Source organism: Talpa europaea (assembly GCF_964194135.1).
Source record: "Talpa europaea genome assembly, chromosome: 6".
NCBI lineage: Eukaryota > Metazoa > Chordata > Mammalia > Eulipotyphla > Talpidae > Talpa > Talpa europaea.
In genome coordinates, this window is record NC_140072.1 from 2,924,413 (window position 1) to 2,944,897 (window position 20,485).

The 20,485-nt window shown below is 56.2% G+C and overlaps 1 protein-coding gene across 1 annotated transcript in view; it reads left to right on the forward strand.

The window, feature by feature from the left end:
• Positions 1-10,536: 10,536 nt before the first annotated feature.
• Positions 10,537-20,485, forward strand: part of GRHL1 (grainyhead like transcription factor 1) — a gene marked incomplete at both ends in the record, with an annotated part of 35,256 nt that continues 25,307 nt past the window's right edge. Inside the window, 5 exons of the mRNA XM_084234654.1 lie at positions 10,537-10,556; positions 13,572-13,758; positions 15,934-16,004; positions 17,821-18,211; positions 19,216-19,292. Of these exons, the coding sequence (XP_084090780.1) occupies positions 10,537-10,556; positions 13,572-13,758; positions 15,934-16,004; positions 17,821-18,211; positions 19,216-19,292 (746 nt within the window). The remainder of the gene's footprint in view (positions 10,557-13,571; positions 13,759-15,933; positions 16,005-17,820; positions 18,212-19,215; positions 19,293-20,485) is intronic.

Consider the following 20,485-nt stretch of genomic DNA (forward strand, 5'->3'; position numbering starts at 1 on the left):
GGCTCGGTTCTTTCTACACTGAAAGGCTCACAGTCATGACACCCAGCACAAGGAGGTTAAGCGTCACACTGGGCACAAAGGGCGCTCAGAGGGCGCAGAAGAGGAAGAGATTAGCACCCTGGATGGCAGGCCCAGGCGCTCGTTCCCAGGGGCCGTCCCTGCTGCCCAGCTGCCCCACCAGGAGCAGGATCCCATCTTAATCTCCTTTCCGGGGAAGTAATAAATTATTTTGCCACTGAAATGCTGGGGGTGGAATCTCTGTTACCAACACATCTTATTTTTTCAATGAAATCCCTTCCCACTACAATGAAATGCGTTTCCCCAACGATGGCCACCGACGGGAAACACAAACCAGACGGGAAACACAAACCAGAGATTTCACGTGGCCTCAGATCCAATGACTATTGTCAAGTGCGAAATCAGATACCCTGGGGGGGAGCAGACACAGCGGATACTTCTGGGAAAACGAGTGTTGAGGCTGTTCTACGCCTGAGCTGCTAGCCACGCAGACATCACACCCCGGCACTGACGCTGAGAGCTCCTGCTTCCAGTTACATTCGTATCAAATTTGGATCATCAAAACATGAAGACACAGCTGCAGAACGTTTCGTAAGCGCCTCTCTTGAGCATTTTATATGTTTTCTCATTTAATATAGCTAGATAAACCTATGTGTCTGTGACTGTATTAAAATTTCGGTTGCTGTCAGCTAAAAACTTCAGTTTTAAATAAAAATTTTTTGTAATCAGTAAATGTACGGTGAGAGTCTTGCCCCATGAGAATATAGTACATTGGCCCAATATTTCACTAATCCACAGGAGATCTCATGTATTTTGAATATAGCCGTGTTAGGTTTCAGAGGTTTTTCTAATCCTTAAAAAAAAAAAAAAAAAATGCCGTTTTCTTTACAGTTTGAGGCCTGGGCTAGACCAGAAGCAAAGGGTGGATCTTCCACTTGCCATTTTGGATGCTTCTTGCAGGAGCTCAGGCATCGGACGGGGAAGCAGCTTCTCCAGACCCTGCAGGCCCGGCCATTGCCTCTCAGAACCTTCAAAACCCCTGGGAGGGAGACCCCGGGACCCGAGCAGCAGGGAGCTGGAGTCACTTGTACTTCCGTGTTTTCACGCCAGCATTTTTTTCCCCCTCCGTGGGCACAAAGCCACCAAGGGAAAAAAGAGGCATTAATTGAACCTGTATTTACATGGAGAGATAGTTCTCAGAGGAGCGAAAGAGCGTTATTTGTGAGTCTTAAGGAAAACCTTGAATAGAATTTCTCAGGTGTGGCCTCTGTAAAAGTCCCGCGAATGATTACATACTGCAGATTGTTACAAGGGCATGTTTTTATCTTGAGTGGGTGGCCAGTGACTTTTTCTTAATCTGAAAGGCCTCTGTGCTCTTGAACGCTGAGTGAATTCACACAGTATTAAGTCTCTCTCAGACGCTTCGAGAAGCTCTCAGGGTTTGTTCTCTTGTTCTGTGCCCTTGTGAAGTATTTAAAGCAGAAAGTGATTTCGGTGCCAGGCTTACCTGATCACACACTAGGACTCGGAAGAGCTTACAAAGAGTTGCTTTTATTGACTTTATAAATTAAGAACCTGGTATTTCTGCTCTCTTGGCCATTTGCCCTTCTGAAACAATTATTTCCTTCTGGAACAATTAGTACAGGTTTTATGGATATTTGCATTGAACTGGGTGACTCACAGCTACTCCCAAAGGAATTTTTAAGGTAGAATACCACTTAAATGTGATTACTTCTGTCACCATTGTTGTCTACATTCATTCAAATTAAGTGATGAAGTTAAACATTACCTCAAATGCGAAAGGTGGTCTGTGAACTTAGAAACACTAGAAGTTAAAAGTAGGAAAAATATCTTCTTGACTGTGCAAGAGGTAAGGAACTAGTTTATAACATGTTGACTTATTTTCACCTTTTTCTCCTTAGAAATTCACACCAGAATAAAAGTCTCCCTGGAAGTCTCCGCTCATGAGGCTCCTGTTTCCTAAGTGTCAGCTGCTTGGGCCTCCGCTCCCGCTCCCAGCTGACCGCTGTCCCCTGTCCCAAACACAGCCTGTGACCGGCAGCCGTGCTGCCCCTCCCTCTCCAGCCACCGTCCCTCTGACCCGCAGCCCAGGGACCTGCATCCAGGCGCCCAGGGGCGCCTCCTCACTGCAGGTCCCCTGGGTGCGGAGCCTCAGAGTCCGCATTCTCTCACCTGGCACCCTGAGTCCCTCACGCACTCCCCCACCTGCTTCCCCTCCAGCCTGCGGTCCCTCATCTTCCTCCACTCTCTCTCTGAAGGCCCCCCGAGTCCCTCCTCTGGCCAGGGATGGCTCCGTTCCCGCAATTCCTCCAAGCTGACAGCACATCCTTTCCTGAGGTGACACCGTTAAAACACTGCCCCTGTTTGGGGTGTCCAGTTTCTCACCTCTAGTGCCTCTGTCTCGCCACGCCCAGTCACCACCCACCACCCAGGTGTTCCCACCCCCGCCTTCCCCTCAAGAGCCATTGTTGACAGAGTTCAAGGGTTTGGTTTTGCTTTCTTTAACATTCCATCAATGAGTAAAATCATACGGTGCTTGTCGTCCTCCTTTTGACTTATTTCACTGAGCGTGATTCCTTCGAGGCCCGTCCTTGCTGGTGCAAATGGCGAAATTTCATCTTTTTGTGACTGAGTAGTGTCCCCTGTGTGGATCTAGGTTTTGGCCTCTTAATCCGCTCCTCCGTCGTCAGGCACCCGAGCTGTTCCCACTGTGAAGGGCCACACATCCTATTTGGGCATCTCTTGCGGGGCCCGGTGCCTGAGTTCTGTCTCCCTAACTAGGTGGTGGGCCTGGAGATGGGGACCATTCCTCCGGCTCCATAGAGAGAGGGCCCCATATTCAGTCAATGCTCAATAAATATCTTTTTTTAAAAGATTTATTTATTTATACAAGAACTGGGGTACAGGCCAGAGGTGTGGGAGGGTGAGAGGACTCACCAGAGACAGAGAGGTCTGCCGCGCCATGTGGGAATCTCCCTGGCCAGCTGGGAATCGAACCAGTGCTGCAGAGGCTGTGGACAGCTTCATAGCGCTGCGCTCAACCCGCTGCGCCGCCAGGAGACGCCCTCAGTAAATATCTTTGAGGAAAGTAATGATGATAAAAATGGAAATTTTCAAAAAGCTTCCTACTTTCTTATCGGTGGCTGCAGGGCAATGCTCGCTATTTAATGAATGAACTCAGCCGTGTGCTTTCAAAATGTGGGTTTTGATTCAAAGTGAAATTCTGTTAAGACTGAAGGGGAGACAATGGTGAGGTTTTTCGCCCCGGCATACCTGTGACCTTATAGGTATCTGCGCGCTCCTTAGGAGGTGCCAGAGACCGAGACCTTCTGAGCACTTTGAGCGCACGTATGGCCTCTGTTAATCCCGTGATGGGGTCCTGTAATATTTCACCAACAGGGGGGTCTCCCTGGGGCGCAAAGGGTTAAGTCTCATCACTATGAAGCTATCCACGGCCACTGCAGCACAAGTTCCATCCCTGGCCAGGGAGCTACCCACATGGTGCAGCAGACCTCTCCTGACTTGTCCGCTGTTCCCCTTGCAGTGTTTTCAGTCAATCTGCCGGTTCTGCTCCCCACTCTGTCTCTGGTGAATCCCCCCGCCCCCGCACCTCTGGCCGGTACCCCAGGTCTTGTAAGCATAAATAAATAAATCTTTTTTTAAAAAAAAATTCACAAACAGGACATGGAGAAGCTCTGACCCAGGCAGTCTGGCCCGGGACCTGCCAGCCTCACCGGCCCCCAGGGTGGCCTCTCAAAGACCTCACCCCCTGGGACGTCAGTTCAGAGCCTAAGGACCCCTATGCTGCTCGAAGTCTAAATCACCAGTGCTTACAGGGGCGCTGCCCCCACATGCCTCCCCCCACCTGCCTGGCCTCCCTGTTCCCACCTCTGGTCACAGCACCGTCACCTTCAGGCCCAGGCCAGAAATCAGCAGCCCCTCCCTGCCTGTCACTCAGCCTGGACTCGCCCCAAGCCCTGCCTGTGCAATCTGCGTCCACCTGGCCTGGCGGCCCCGTCCCAGGGTGGCAGTGCCTCTCCCCTGGCCAAGCACTTGTCACTCCTCTGCCAGTTTTTTTCCCAAAAATAGACCAAATAACACCGGGAGCACAGCACTCGCGGGTGTCTCCCCCAGCTCTCTGTCCCCGCCCCTCCATCCACCGGGGACTCCTGGACAGCGGTCCCTGGACGGCTCTCACCGCAGGGCTTTGTGCAGCTGCTCCCGGCGGCCTGGGCCGCCCTCTGGCAGGACCTTTATTCTCCCTTTACGGCCCTCCTCCGACGCCTTCTCCTCTGCCTCCCCTCCGGCTCCCAGGGGTGTCATCACTCCCAGAAGGCACACCTCCCTGGGGGAACTTACAACACTTCTGCCAGGGTGCCCGCGCGTCCCGACCCAGCAGCCTGAGAGCCGGCTGATCCCCTGGGTCTTTATACACCCCAGGGCTGGCCAGGCGGTTGGGAAACCAGAGCCCCGATGTGAAACGCAGCGTTTACAGAGAAGAAATAGCACGGGCGGGCGGCGGGCCAAGGAGGCGGATGGGGGCGTTACGCATCTCGTTTGTCACAGGGAGGCTTGCACAGTGCATTTCCACTCACGCCCCCAAGCTCCCCCTCCCCCAGCTCAGGAGCCACGCTCATCTTCAGGAGACGCCCTGTCTCTGCTCTGCTTTGCTGGGGATGGAGCCAGCATGCCAGCACCTGGAGCTCCGCCTGGGCCTCCACTTGTGTTCCAAGGCCCCTGAGCCCCTGCTTCAGCCTTGGTGTCCCCTGAGCTGACCCCCACGATGGTCCCAGGGCAGCCCCTTGGCACTCTGCAGTGCTTGAAGGAGCTTTTCTTAATCGGATGAAGAAGCCTAAGGTGCGGCTGAGCAGCCTCCTAAGGGCTCCCGGTCGCTCAGACTGGGCTTCCGGGCCTGGTGGCTGACCTTCAGCTCCAGGGCCTGCCTCCGTGCTTCACTCTCTGGAAGCTTCTTGCAGAAACCTCGTCAAGGTTCCCTCCCACCTTTTCTAGTTATCAGCAACAGGAGTAGCGCAAACTTGCAGATCTTGGAATATCGACTGTCCCATGCTTTAAAAAAGATGCAAAAGTGAGCCCAGAAGTACTTCAGGTAGAGAAAACTCTCGGTGGGGGGAAGAATCTAGAAAAACCAAGTGGATGACCTGTCACCTTTGGATGTGAGGGAATCTTCTTTGCTGCTTTCCTCCTTGGAAAGAGACACTAATGTCTGTCTTGACGCGTTACCACTCGTAATCTGTTCTTCCAAGAGCGAAGTATGCAGATGTCCCCGAGCCACTCCTCCGGGTCTGCCTCTGCCGGGGCATTTTCCTCAGGTGACAGCTCAGTGCCTCCGGCTCAGCCTTAGTCACAGCAGGTTTGCAGGAGCTGGAGCCCAGGGATCCTCAGCCCAGGGCTTGCTGGCAGCTGTGTCCCAACTGTCAGGCCTTGGCTGAAGTGGGCATCTCCAGTGAGGCCAGGAGAAAAGAACGTGAGAGGTTGGGCTCTGGTCACCAGCAGGAGGTGACACAACCTGGCATGTCCAGCCCCCACTTGGAGGCAGGGGAGGGCATGAGCCAAGCCCAAGGGATCTGAGAAGACTGGCCCGGGGTAGGTGGTCAGCCTGGCGGGCGCGGCGGAACGCGCTCACATCCACGCCGCCGAGGACTCTCAGAGAAGACGCCACGGGGACCCCAACAGAGGGGCCTGCGGCTAAGTCTGCGTCTCAGCTGGTGTTGATCAGATGCCACCCTCCCCCCGGCAGACAGGTCACCACGAAACCCCAGCCACAACCAGGTCACAGAGAAGGGTCCAGGCTGCTCGGTCAGGGGCCACAGGCTAAACCCCACACCCGACAGGCTCAGCTCCTGCACGTGCCACCTGGAGGGAGAGGGGCTGGGAAGCAGGAAGGTGGGCTAAGTCCTGAAGTTGCTGCAGGCGTGGAGCATGGCATCCGGTCTCCTCCGGCCTGTCCCCATCCGACCACGCACTGTCCCCGTCTGCTCTGTGCTTGCCTGAAGGGCCCACCCTGCGTGATCCAGTGAACCCCAAATTCTGCCAAAAGGGGCTTAATATCAGTGTCGTCCTGGATATCAGCCAGTGTTGGCTCTGTCCTGCGCTTTTCCCTGTGCTGGGCGATCAGGGCTTTTTAAAAAATTAAAATAAATGAATAAATAAATAAGAGATATAGTGTCTGACCCTTAAGTAGTTTATGCTGGGGGGGGGGCATTCAGAGTTACTGAGTTCCTATCATGTGCCTGTTTGAGACACTAGCCACATAACAAAACGCACCCACCCACCCCTTCGCCCCAGGAATTATCGCCCTTTGGGCCCCACTGGAGGAAACTGAGGCTCAGAGGTCAGGAAACTTCCCAGGCCACAGCGGGAGGCAGGCGCGGAGATGCCACGCCCTCCGGTCCACACCCTGTTGCTCCAGAGTGGAAGACTCACATCTCCCTGCACCAAGGCCTGGCCATGATCTGGCGAGGCCTGGAGATGTCCCTTCCCACAGGCTGTTTCGTCAGGGCGGGGCCTCCCCGGCCCCAGGTGTGATGAGGTCACCTGGCAAGCAGGCGCCCTCCCAGGAGCTGGCCCGGCCCTGCCTGCCTGGCCTCTCGGGAAGGGGGGCAGCCCTGGGCGCCTCTGTGAGGGCCAGCGCGAGGGTTCTGTTGACTCCGCAGACCTGTGTTGTTCCCCGCATTTCACTGACGACCGCAGCGAAATCGAGGCCGAAGGTGAAAGCAGGAGACAGACCTGGGACTTGCGCCCCGACTGCTTGACTGACGTCAGCCGCTCCAAGTCCTGCCCGGGGACGGGGAGCGTGGTTTAATGAAGGGGAGCTGAGGTGCTGGGGGTCACTTGCAGGGGGTGGAACAGGGTGCCGGAGATGACTTTGGCATTGAAAGAAGTGTGCGTGGGGGGGTGAGGTGGAAGGGGACCCACGTCACGCCCCGGGTCTGAAATGACAGGACGCACTTGGGGACACTGGGGCGGGGTCAAGGGGCTTGGGGGGCTTTCAGCGTGAATCTCTGTTTGGAGATAGATGTTGGGCACAGACGGAGAAGGACCTCAAACACCAGGCGTAAGGAGCCGGAACTTCGGTCTGTGAGTGCGGGTCTCTGCAGCCAGAACTACTCTGGGGCCTTTCCTAGAGTTTGGGACCCTTGGGGCGGGAGGGGACCAGGTGACCTGGCCCGTCTCTTCCTTTCACTGAGGCCTGGAGAGAAAGGACTCCGCTGACATGACCCAGTGGCTCAGGAGAACCCGGCGAGACCCCAGGTCCTGTGGCTCAGGCTGGCCCCCAGCGCCCACGTCGTGACGGCCACACGCCTGCTCGAACCACCTGGCCTCAGGGGGCCCAGAAGTCATTTCTTCGGCGGAAGCCCAGGACTTGGGATCAAATGTCCGCCTCCCCTCAAAAACCACTACTCCCTCCTCGGGCCTGCAAAGGCTATTTATTGCCAAGCAAATAAAAAGAGGCCCCGCCTTATTTATAATTATGAAAAATGCCAATTGACGGCAGCGAGCCACTGCTTCTCGCGTAACCCACCAGCAGAGCGAAGTTCGCTCGCGCCGTCCAGCGGGGCCTCGGCGAGGGCCGGCGCCCTGTCAGGAGGAGCCGGAGCAGGCAGCCTTGCGGAAGACAGCTTGCCCCGGCCCCTGAGCGCTGCCGCCATTGAAGTGCCTTTTCCACAGCAGCTCTGCTTCTGGGGATTTGTCCCCTGGCTGCGCTCGGTCAAGTGTGCAAAGCGTGTCGTTAGCTATTTGTTAGCTGTTTCTTCCAGCACGTTTGAGATTGTGAACAACCGGGGCAGAAGCTCCTCCTGGCTCCCCCGGAGTGTCCCGCTGAGCCATCGTCCACCAACACCTACGGGCAGGCCTTGCCTTCCCGCACCGCGGGGGCAGGTGCCCACGTGGCAAAGTCCACACAGAAGAAGCGGAGGATGAGGGGCTGCTGCGCAGATGCCACGTGTGAGCAAACAACACATGCGTGTGCTCGTAGACACACAGGACGTGTCTGGAGGGACACAAAAGCCACTCACAGGGGTCATCTCTGCTCTCAACCATCCATAATTACATTTTTCTTTCTTTCCTTTTTTTTTGCTTCTTTTTGAAAGTATGAACATGTGTTATTTTTATAATTAAAAAAATAAAAAAATTGGGCCTCCCCGGTGGCACAGCGGTTGAAGTGCTGGGTTGTGAAGCTGCCCGCGGCCTCTGCGGCGCCGGTTCGATCCCCGGCTGCTCCCCGGCCACCGGAGGAGGGTCCCACATGGCGCGCAGACCCCTCCTGCCGCCCGCTGCTCCCCTCAGCAGTGTCCTTCGGTCCTTCTGCCGGCTCTGCTCCCCGCTCTGGCTCTGGTGAATCCTCTCACCCTCCCGCGCTTCTGACTGTACCCAGTGCTTGTATGTATGTATAAATAAATAAATCTTTGAAAAAAATCAAAAAATTAAAAACCAAGAAGACACGGCCAATGGCTCATAGACACAGATTTTAGCTTCCACTTTGGAGCGCGCCTGGGGACAAGCTAAGCCGTCCGATACTCAGATTCACAGACGAGGCCCGTGTTTTCCATTGCTCCACCTCAGCTGCCACACCCTCAGACCCTCACTCTCCTGTCGCGCTTGTAGGGGTGGGTGTTGGCTCATTTGTCCCACATTTGCTCTGTGCTCACCTCCGTCAGGCCCTGGGTGTGAAGCTGTTCGTCTTCAATTAACTCATTTAAAAATGTGATTTGTGAAATAGGGAGCTAGGGAAGGGAACGGGGTCCAGGGTGTACCAGGGTCGGGGGCACAGAAGGGCCTGTGGCTGTGACTTGGGTCCCCAGGGCTGGTGAACAGGAGTAGCAGGATGGGGCTCAGCCACACACACACACACACACACGCCACTCTCGCCCCAGTGATCCCCCCGCCCTCCTCCGCTGGAGCCCCATCTCAGCCTCTCTGGGGTGAGGCCCAGGGTCCAGCCCTGCCTTGCAGACTCTTCCCACCTGGCGCTTCCAGGGCCATCTCTACGCCGCAGGCCCCGGGCCGGGTGGCCGGGCTCCTCCCCTGGGCTCCAGGCTCACAGCCGGACACTCTGCCAGGACCATTGTAAACTAGGCCCCAAACAGGCTCCGGGCCCACCTCCCCTCCCGCCGGCCCCCTCCATGCACCGGCGTCTCCCCAGCTCCGCCAGGCCAGGCGCCCCTGCCAGGTCACTGGACAGCTCGGCGCAGCTCTGCTGGTTCTGGCTTCAGAAGAATCCAGCATCCACCGCTCCCGCCGGCCATCCTGCCCCCCGGCCCAGCTCCTGTGTCTCCGTCCAGTCGCCCCGCGCCCACCCGCCCCCCAGGCCCGGCAGGTACTGCACAGCCCGCGGCCCGTCGCTGCCCGACGCCACCGCCTGGGCCTGGGCCCCCCAGCCCCTCGGGGCCGGAGCCTCCCCCGGCCCCATGCTCCAGCCCCCCCCCCGCCTTTATTTTCCCCCCGGGGACTTGCTACTTTCTCTCCAACCGGTGAATTCACTACTTTATGATACGGCGGCCCCTGACCCCCCAGCCCGGAGGCTGGAGGAGGGCGGAGGACCCTGCCGTCTGCTCACAGCCTGCGCCCGCCCGGGGTGCGGAGCGGGCGGTTCCCGAGCCCTTCCCGCATGAAGAGCAACCCCGAGAGGGTCAGAGAGGATGCGGGGGGTGGGGGGGGTGAGAACGGTGGCGGCGGGGGTGGGGTGGGGGGGGCTGGGGTGACACTGCCCCCAGCAGCTGGGGGGGCGGGGGGTGCAGGGAGGGGGCAGCCGCCGGCGCCCAGATGTGGGCGTCCGAGAGGACAGCGGGGAAGGCGGTCAGAAGTGGGGGACGGGTGGGGGGCAGGGAGGGGGCGGGGCGGGCACTTGGGGCGCAGGCGGCGCCGAGAGCGGGTGCCCAGCGCGGGGCGGGGGGGGGGGGGCGCGGGCCGGGACTCCCCTGCCGCGTCCCGCGCCAGCGCTGCGCCCGCGGGGGGCCAGGCGGGGAGCGGACGGCGGGTAAAGGCAGGATTTGGGGGGGCCTCGGGGAAGAGGACCCCGGGGCCCGAGGGGGGCGCGCCAGGGCCGGGCGCGGCGCGGGGCGGGGCGGGGCGGGGCGGGGTGGGGGCGGGACCCGCGGCCGGCGATCGCGGGGCGCCCTTCCCGGGGGCGCGGGGCCGGGGGCGCAGCGAGGACCGCGGTCGGCGGCCGCGGGGCCGAGCGCGCCGCCCGGACGCGGCCACGCGGAGCGCGCCCCGCCGCCCCCGCCCGCCCCGCCCGGCCCGCCCGGCCCAATCCCGGGGCGCCCCGGCCCCGCGCCCGCCGCCCCGCCCCGCCGGCCGCGCAGCCAACGGGCGGCCGAGCCCGGCCCCGAGCGCGCAGCCCGCGCCGCGCCGGCCCAGAGCGAGCAGCGCCGACCCGACCCGCCGGGCCCGCTCCGGACCCGCCGCGCCTCCGCCCCCCGGCGGGTGTCCCGACCCGAAAGTCCAGTTCGGCGGCCCGGCCGCGGCGACGGCGCGATGACACAGGAGTACGACAAGTGAGTGCGCGCCGGGGCGCTGCCCGCGCCCCCCGCGCCCCGCGCCCCTGCCGGCCCCGCGCCCCCCGCGCCCCTGCGCCCCCCGCGCACCCCGCGCACCCCGCGCCCCTGAGCCCCCCGCGCACCCCGCGCCCCCTCGCCCCTGCGCCCCCTCGCCCCTGCCGGCCCCGCGCCCCCCGCGCCCCTGCGCCCCCCGCGCGCCCCTGAGCCCCTGCGCCCCTGAGCCCCTGTCGGCCCCGCGCCCCGCGCCCCCCTCGCCCCGCGCGCCCCGCGCCCCTGCCTCCCCTGCCGGCGCCCCTGCCCGCGCCCCGCGCCCGCCGCGAGCCGAGCCAGGCCGATACCGGGGCGCTGGGGGGGGGGCGCGGCCGGCTCCCGCTTTTCCCCCCGCCGAGGCGCTGCCCCTCCGCCGCCCGCGCCCCGTCGCAGCCCCGGGGAGCCGGGACGTGGCCCCGAGGGAGTCTCCCCGCGCCCCCCTCCCGGCCGCGGGCGCTCCCCGGGGCGCGCAGGGAGGCGGGGGGGGGGCGCCCCGCGCGGCGGCCCCTGCGCTGGTGGCGCTCCTGGGGCGCTCGGCGCCCGCCACAGGGGCCCCTCCAGGTGAGGACCCCGCGCCGCGGGCGCCGGCGGGGAAATCGGGGGGGAAGTCGAGGCGCGGGCGCGGGCGCCCCCCAGCCGGCGCGGGCGGGGAGGGCGGCCGTGGGGAGCGGCGCCCCTGAACATGCTCGGGAGGCGCCGGGAGCGGAGACGCCAGGTCCGCGCCGGGTGCGCACGCCGGGCCGAGGCTGGCCGGGCCTCCGCTGGCCGCGCTCTGGCTGTCCGGCGGCTGCGGAAGGTTCCGAGGAAAAGTTCTTTAGAGAAAACAAGTCGCTCCGACCCGGGCGCTGCTTCAGGTCGGTCAACCCAGCGGGGGCGGCCCGGCAGGTGGGCGGCCCGGCCCGGGCGCCCGGTGTGCGGCCGGGGGAGGCGCCCCTGGAACAGGCCGCCCCGTGTGTGGCTGAGAAACGCATCCCTGGGGAGGAATTTGGGGCTCGGGGGAGCCAGGGATGGGCTTTCTGGGCCGAGCACCCGCCTGGCTGTCACGGGAGGAGGCGGCTGAGACGCAGCTGGCCTTAAAATTTAGATTAGGCGCATTTCCAAAGCTAAAATTTTGGCCTTAGGCGCACTTTGGAAATGGAAGACACCTTCAGGGTGAGCGCAAGCAAAGCCACTCGCGAGAAACATTTTATTCATTTTCTCTTGCTTGTGCACATTGAGGGTGGGGGTGGGAGAAGCGAAGCTGAAAAACGAGCACTAGGGAAATGGAGGGAGCCCGGCGCTGTCCTGATCTTCTGCAAGTAGCTATTACCCTCTAATAACAGCCCGGCAGGGCCCCGCTGAATCACCCCGGTATCGCTCGGTCGCTCTTCCCCTCCGTCCCAGGGGCCCCGAGAACGCCTCTCTGTGTCTGCTCCGCGCTTTTTGTTGTTTTTTGCTTTTTTTTTCATTTGGGATGTGTGTAACAGTCTTCATTTTTAAACATGCTGCCTGCTGGGAACGACCCACGATGTTTGTTTTGTGTTGAAATAGCTCCCACCTCAAAACTTCTCCTCCTGCCAAATAGAAGCTCCTGGGAAGTGAAGACGCGGGCTTTGAAATTAGACTTCAGGCTGAGGCTACCTTGAGCTGCTGATTCCCACCCTTCCCCCTTGTAAAAGATGTGCGCCTTTTTCTGAATCTGCATCTGTTTTTAAAGGGCCCGGGCGCCTGCCAAGCCCTAACCTTTGGTGATTACTTGAGAAGATAATCTGTCTTTCTACATTCACTTTTAGAGTCTGTAGGTGACCTTTAGGCCATTTACACATTTCATTGCGTGTTGCAATGAGAACAGGTCCTTCAGTTTGCTTGTTAAAATTGCCATCATTCAGAGGAGCTCTGAACATTAGAAACATTTTTTTTTCCTTTTAAAAAATTGCTTCATTTTGCTGGAGTTAGTGTTTCACTGCTTCTCTTTTATTGACTTATTAAATAATACCAACTGAACAGTTGTTGAGGCTGTTGACATTTCAAGGTTTTGGAATCAGCAATGTTTGCTTTAATCTTTTAAAATAAATCTGTAAGACTTTGCTAAGATCTCCATGGAGTGTCTGGATTTTTCCCACCAAACTGCAGTGTTCAAATGAGACAGTTCTCGCCCAGTGGGGAGAAGCAGTAGAGATTTTTAAAAACTGATTATCCCACCTGTTTTCTTAAAAATCATTTTGTGCCGTGGCTGCATTTATTGTTGTAGATTCTTAAGTGTTTATCTCTAAGATAAACAGTTCACTCCCTGGGCAGAAATTGCGCCTGTCCTCCTGATTGATCGACAGTCCCCTTTGGCCGCATTCCATGCTCGATCTGCTGGTCATCGGGAGAATATGCTAACTTTCTCTCATACCCCCAGGATTAAAGGAGGTATCGTTTTTTTTCTTTCTGCCCCTTCCTTCTTTCCTCTTGCTCGGAAATTCTTTAAGCCGTGAAGTCCACTGGAGACGAGAGGACCCCCATGGAGCAGGGGGATGATGGAGGAGACACACTCTCTGAGAGTGTCCAGGCCCGATGGTCTGTGTCTAAAGAGAATCGGTGTCCTGGTTCACCTGACTCTGTCCCTGTGTCTGTTTATGGAAAGTGTGTGAATAGTCAGGCGCTTTCTTGGACTTTTTTTTTTTTTTCTTTTTCCAACTAGTGTATCTTGTGTCCCCGTGTGGGTTGCCTGCAGATTCCCTGGCTGCACAAACGCCTCTTGGCTCCAGGGCTTCCCGCTGGCCGGCATCTAAGTGGGTTGTCTTCTGCTCTGGTCTTAATTGACTTTACGAGGGTCTTTGATGAAGCGATGGACTCTTTTATGGGAACATCAAGGAACTGGCTATGTGGATCTTGAAAAAGTGTGTCTTTCAGAAGAAACACGTGCAAGTGTGGCATGCGTGCGTGCGCACCCCCACGCACACCCCCTGCCTCCCACCCACACACTCACGCGGTTTTCTTTTTTCAATTCCTCTGAAGCAAGCGGCCAGTGTTGGTTCTTCAGAATGAAGCGCTTTACCCGCAGCGGCGCTCCTACACGAGCGAGGACGAGGCCTGGAAGTCCTTCCTGGAAAACCCCCTCACGGCAGCCACCAAAGCGATGATGAGCATCAACGGCGACGAGGACAGCGCCGCCGCGCTGGGCCTGCTGTACGACTACTACAAGGTGGGCGCCTGCGTGCTGGGCACCCGAGCCCAAGACGCACTTGATTCACCAGCGTATAAAACAGTAATTTGTCGGTAGAATGTAAGGCAAGTTGCTTCTGTAGTGGCTATAAATGGTTTAATGAGTACTTTGATTTACTGTGGGTTCAAAGCTGGAAACGCACCGTCGCAGAATCAAAGGGCTGCTCTCCGGCGCATGGGGGGGCGCTGCCCGCGCCATCCGGAGGTGCAGCTGCGCACAGGGAGCTGCTGAGTGTCTGTCCAGGATGAAACACGTCACCAAGGTGGTTCTCGGTGCCTCGCTGCGAGCCCGCCTCTCTTCCTCTGTTGTCACGCTGGTTTCCTCTTCCCTGAAGGACATCACAGAGCCGTGGATTTGCTTGGATTACCGGATCTATGAGAACAGTTTTTTCTAGTCTTGGTCTTTCTAGTTCCAGGAACAGGATATACCTTGTTGCCTGCTTCTAGGCCGTGCATCAGCCTCGGCTAAATATAACGTGGGTGCCCCTACCTGGGGCCAGGCACCGGGGCCTGCCCCAGCAGCATCCTGTGTCCTGTTAACCCTGACCGCCCCTACTGGTCACCTGCGCTTCATGCCCGGTGCCATTCCCGCCCATCACCTGGCAGAATATGTGCCGTTACCCCCTTCCTGGGATGAGAGAAGTGAAGTCCTCAGGTCACACGGCTGGGGTTCAGGTCGCCGGGCTGTGTTCAGCCCACCCTCGGCAGTGCGCCTTCTTCCTTCCAGCCCACGGCAGACGGGATGTGGGTTTTGGACATCTTTTTGGGGGGAAACTTCCAAATCTACAGAAAACTTAAAAATGATGGGATCGCCAGCTCCCCATCCTCCTGAGTTCATCATCTGGGCGCCCTTTGTTCCTCCGTGGCACGTTCCTGCATGAGGGATGCCGGGGGAGGCAGCGGTTGGTGTGTGCTGTTAGGGTGGGGCCCACGTCAGCCAGATTATCTTCTGGTGTTAGCCTTGAGGGACTGGGTTGGGAGTTTTTTTTTTTTTGAAAGTGACTACAAACTGGTGCAGGCGCCAGTGGTGCAGAAGCCTGGGGATCAGGAGCTGGGAAGCTTCCCTTCCAACTGGGATTTCTTATCAACCTGTTCTTACGGTTACGGTGACTCAACGAATATTAAAAAAAAAAAAAAAAACAAGCCCCCAGATATTACCAAGTTTGAAGATGCATATTTCTAAGTGAAATTTCTGAGGATGGGAGGAAAACCAGCAAGTTTAGTGCCAGAGAGATCGATGTAATGACGCGAGTGTGTTTTACATCAAGGCTCCTCAAAGTATCATCCTTCCTAGGAGGAGATTGGTCCTCGTGCCCATCCACCAAGGGTGGCAGTCTTGGTGGCACTTGTCAGGCTTCTTGAGGACAGGGTAGGGTTATTTTCTTTTTAAAATGAACTGACTGACTTGTTTTAGTCATCTGGATGTCAAGCCTTATAAGCACGTGGTTAATACATGAAGCAGTCATTTATTTTATTTTTAAGGGTGGAACAAGAATGCAGTAATAGAATCCCCCCAGGCATCTCTCTTAGCAATTGTGGGATACATGTGGGGACTCTGTTCTCAGCTGGGTTAGTGTCCACACGTACCTACTAACTCTTGCCTGCTCCTCGCCTCCTGTGCAAAGAGGAGCAGAATCAGAGGAGGACTAGAACCAGCAGAGTAAGATTTGACTTTGTGGACAGTGGGAATCCCCAAGTATCCAAAGAAATTTATCAAATGAAGCTAAAATTGGAGCTTGGAAGTGGATTGTTAACATGAGGGGTCCTGTTGACGTTGCATTTGATTGGAAAGGAAAGGTAGTGGAGAAAGACAGCGGGACAGTTGGAAGAACCAGTTGTGTTTCCAGTAGTCTTCTCTATTCCGTGATATGGCGAAACCGGCCAGAGGCATTTCTTGCAAGCAGTGAAACCCAAACTCAATGGCACAGTAAATTTGTGAGTTTATTTGGTAACTAAGTAACACTTGGTTTCTACATATCAACCTGGCAACTAGATTGTAAGCTCCTTGAGGGCAGACACCTTTCTGTTCATCATGTGGGGGTTGGTAGGCCGCCAGCCACTCATCTATGAATGGTGGAACTCAACTGAAAAGTAAGAAGCTGTATCTCGAGGTCACTGAGTAGGAACTAATTCTGGTCATGTGTTCATATCTAAGGTTCCGAGAGAGAGAAGGTCATCGATAGCAAAGCCAGATGTTGAGCACCCAGAGCCAGATCACAGCAAAAGGTAACGTTCCGTAGAGAACAAAACATAGTACACTGGAAAGATGCTGCATTTTTGTGACAATAAAATGAGTGAAACAAACGGTAGTGGAAGAAATAGATAAGTGGGATTTTTAATACCTAGATTAAGATTTCATTACTGATCTCCCTCTTAATCATGATTCTGTTGCTCTGAAACGTTACAAGTTTCTCTGGGCTTAGTTGCCTTTTCTAGAAAACAAAAGCACTAACTTCCTCCTGCTAACATGTGGCTGTGATTTTGTAACACAGAAGTGAAGTGTGTGCTTATTTGTCTCTGATGTCCTTTAAGAAGGAAGTGGCTAAACGCAGTGATGTGGGTCCATCAACCAAAAGAAAAATCAGGTTCCAAGGACTCTGGAATGACTGCCTGAGTAAACCTGAGGTCCATCCAGACTCTTGCTGGTTATTTTTGAAATATTTTAGGTTAAAACTTTTGGAAAATTAAATCAAGCCTTGACTTTTATAGCCATGGGGAAAAAGTGTAAACACACCTTTCAAACTCTGTTAGTAAAAAGGAATGAGACATTTTTAAAGAAAGGATGACCCCTCAGAACCGGCCCCCCGGGCCCCCTCCCGGCTCGGGGCCTGTGCGCTGGGTGTGGTCGCAGCTGTGTTCACAGACAGGCCCTGTCCAGCGCTCACGTCTGCTTAGTGTGTTCGTAAGTATTTCCCATGTTGCTGTTTTAATCTTCATAATACTCTGGAACTGGTTCTGGTCATGTGTTACTATCTAAGGGCTTAAGCTTTTTTTTTTAACTTTTATTACGGGCATTTTCAAACATAGCATGAGAGAACCAGTGTGATCCCACACACCTAATTACCAGCTTCAGCAGTTATTGACATAATTCCTCCTGTTTGATCTGCTCTTCCTGTTTCTTTAAATTTTAAATTAATTTTCTATTTTATTTATTTTTGCTGGTGTTTTTAAAGCAAACCCTGACTGTTCTCCACACGACGGCTATATCTACTCTCTCACGAGTGCAACTTCCTCCTTCTGTCTTTAGGATAAACTACTGGGAGTGAGTTTATGACTCACAGTTTGAACATGTTATTGATCTGGACATGTCTAAAAACTGCCAGATCGCGTTTCTCCTTCAAGGGTGTCAGCTGTGTGTGTGATGTGAAGTGCTTTGAAGATTCACTCATCTTGCCCAGACTAGAAATCCTCTTCTGTTGCCCAGAATTAAACCAAGAGTAATTTCATGCACGCAGGTTGACTGGTACAGTGTCATCAGAGGGTTTCTTTTGGCGGAAGAGAAAACCAGTTAAGCATAAGTTGTAGGAAACGCGATGGTTAGGTGGTGACATCTTGTCGTCCTCGCGTGCCAGGCCTGTCACTGTCTCTGCCGGTCTGGAGGGTGGATCCCCAGGATCCCCCCGTTTAGGGGTGAGCCGAAGTAGCTTGTTCACGGTCATACCAAATTTGAACCAGGGCCACCTGACTCTGGGGCCCGGACTTGAATTACGCGCTCTAACTCACCTCCCCGGTAGGCGCGGGCGCCTGGTCACACCCGGCGGTTCCATCAGATTGTGGGGAGCCACGCGTAGGGCTCCGGGAAAGGCCGGGCTCAGCGCTTCCGGTGCGGCTTGGCCCAGTACCCTTGGATTCAACTTGCTCTCTGAGAATAAAGTCTTTTTGTCTCTCTGCTAACGTGCCCTTGGCACGTTACTTATCCGGCAAGTGTCTTGCACCTCTGTCCTTGCACCTTGCAGCCCCGTGCCATTAGCTCGATAAAAGCTGCCCAAGGACGGTGTCAGCGGAGAGCTGGAGAGCCCAGTTTTGTTTTCTTTTCTTAAAGAAGCAGCATCCCCAGCGTGCCAGAGCAGCCCCTCATCTCTCCTGGAGAAAACCGCGTGCAAGTGCTGAAAAACGTGCCTTTTAACATTGTGCTTCCGCACGGCAACCAGCTGGGCATGGATAAGAGAGGCCACCTGACAGCTCCCGACACGACAGTCACTGTCTCCATCGCAACGATGCCTACCCACTCCATCAAGACAGAGACCGAGCCCCATGGCTTCACGGTGGGCGTCCCCCCGGCCGTGTATCACCCGGAGCCCGCCGAGCGGGTGGTGGTTTTCGACCGGAACCTTACTCCTGACCAGTTCAGCTCTGGCGCCCAGCCCCCAAACGCGCAGAGGCGGACTCCAGACTCTACCTTCTCAGAGACCTTCAAGGAAGGCGTGCAGGAGGTACAGGAAACGAAAGCATCTTCCTCAGCCGGCTGTGTGTTTGTCTAAGTATTGGGTTCCACCCCTTCCTTGTTATGTAAGCTTGAAACTCAGCCTGAAATGAATAGATTAGGAACAAAAGATTTTTTTTTTTAAGAGAAAAGGCCCATGGGTATAATTTGTAAACTAAACCTATAAAACCAGAAATTATTATCAGGGCACACGGCTAATCTTCCCAGCAGCTGAGTTAACAATGATGGTTTCAGCTCCGTGAGTTGCCGGAGAAGGCTGGTCCTCGCAGCCGCCCTTCGACCGCAGGTCTCGCCACAGAGTCTGTTTCTGGCTTTGGACCGAGACCAGACAAGCTCCCTGCAGCGGTCTGCAGAGAAAGCGATGGCTCGTTATTTGCCGGGTGCCCCTCGCTCGGGGCCGTTACCAGAGCCCGGGAGGGCTTGTCACACATGCACGTGTGAGGTGCACAAACCAGCTCCATAGCCTTTGGCGGGTCTCCCAGTGAGGAACACCTTGCTTGGGTAAAAGTTAGGGACCCGCGGTGTCTGGAACTGGATGTCATGACCCGTGGGGTCGAGAGCTTCCTCCCCGTTTACGGAGTTGGGAGCAGCATGGTTCCCCCCTTCTGAGAAAAGGCCCAGCCAGCAGGGGAACGTGATCGTGTGTCTTCACCCCGCCCCGCACTGGGCTGCCCGCTGGCGAGGCCCTGAGGTTCTGGTTGCAGAGTCCGGAGCCGGGGCGAGTGGCGTGCGTGGGACGGGCGGGAGGGGACAATGCGGCGCTGTGAGGGCGTCCCTGCGTAGATTGGCTCGGTTTCCCTGAGTGGGATGCAAAGTGGATATTTTTCTTTCTGTCCAATTTTCTTTAAAATTTTCCATAGCGTTGAAGTTTAAATGCGCGTGGGCAGAGCGGCGGGTCCCCCGGGAGCCGCAGGCTCTGGCGCGGCGCGGCCTGGGTCTTCCCGGAGCCGACGGCCAGTCCCACAGCCGTGGCTTGTCCCGTTGATGTTGCAGGTTTTCTTCCCCTCGGACCTCAGCCTGCGGATGCCTGGCGTGAATTCAGAGGACTATGTTTTTGACAGTGTTTCTGGGTAATGGTTGTCTTTTAATTTGATGTTTAACTTCCAGCTTTTATGACATTTCTTTCCTGATCCTTCGGTACTGAGAATCAGAGGTGGCTTCCGCGGGCTCGCCCCTGCCCTGGTTATGGTGACTGCGCTGGCTCCCTGGCCGAGGACGCTCGCTTCGTGCACTTAATCTGGACCTCTCACCTGCGTCTCCCGTTCCCTTCATTCCTGGTGGTGGTGCTTGCTCTTTCCTTCGGTCTCTTTATGTGACGGTGGCGGAATGGAACCTAAAAGAAGAAGATCGAATCCGAATTCTGAGGTCCCTTCTGTTCCCAAAAGGACAATGAGAATTTAGGAATAGTATCAGGTAGACGAGGACTTTTTAATCTATTTTAAAATTGTATTTGTTTGTATTGCCTCACTCTGGGGATGGGATTATCTTCCAGGGTAGTTGTGAACATATGAAAACACCTTTGGATGTTTTGAAAGAAAGTCTAAGGATTTCATTTTGTAATTTTGTTTCATGTACTTTTTTATGTGTGTTATATTTTTAAAAACAAAGCGATGCTATTGGGTTATTGGAAAAGTCACGACACGTGTTTTCTGTTTTTCCGACAACCCAATATTTCAAACAGTACTGTGCAGAACCCAGGGAGTAAATACCCGAGGCTCGATGGGCCACCAGCCCTGCCCCAGCTGCCCGGCCCTGCCAGTGGCCCACACCAGCCAGAGGAAACGTTTGACCGTGGGTGTGGCTGCGCTCAAGCAGACTATTCCCAAAAGTAGCATCATTTGCTGACGCCTGACTTAGAAGGTCATTCAGCAGCTCAGGGGGGATGTGAGCCTGGCACTGCAGGGTCACAGTAAGAATCGTGGGGCGTCCATCTGCAGACATTCCCACGACAAGCAGAAAGAGCACATACCCGGCAGACCAGGTGGAATTTGAGGCCCACCAGGCACGGTTTGCAGCCTCCACTGGGTAAACACCAGGTGGCCGGCGTGTCCCATGAGGTTCCTTCCAGAGTCCCCTGCGGCCATCAGCACCTTCCGTGCCCTCAGCCTGCTGCTTCCTGATTGCTCACATCTCATCAGAGTTTCTAGTGGCCATTTTGTAGCCCCACATCTGGGTGAACTGAGAATGTCTGGTGGCTTAAGATCAGGCTTACCCGGGAGAGTGGCATGTGTGCGCCCCACGATGTGGGCAAAGGGCGCTCCTG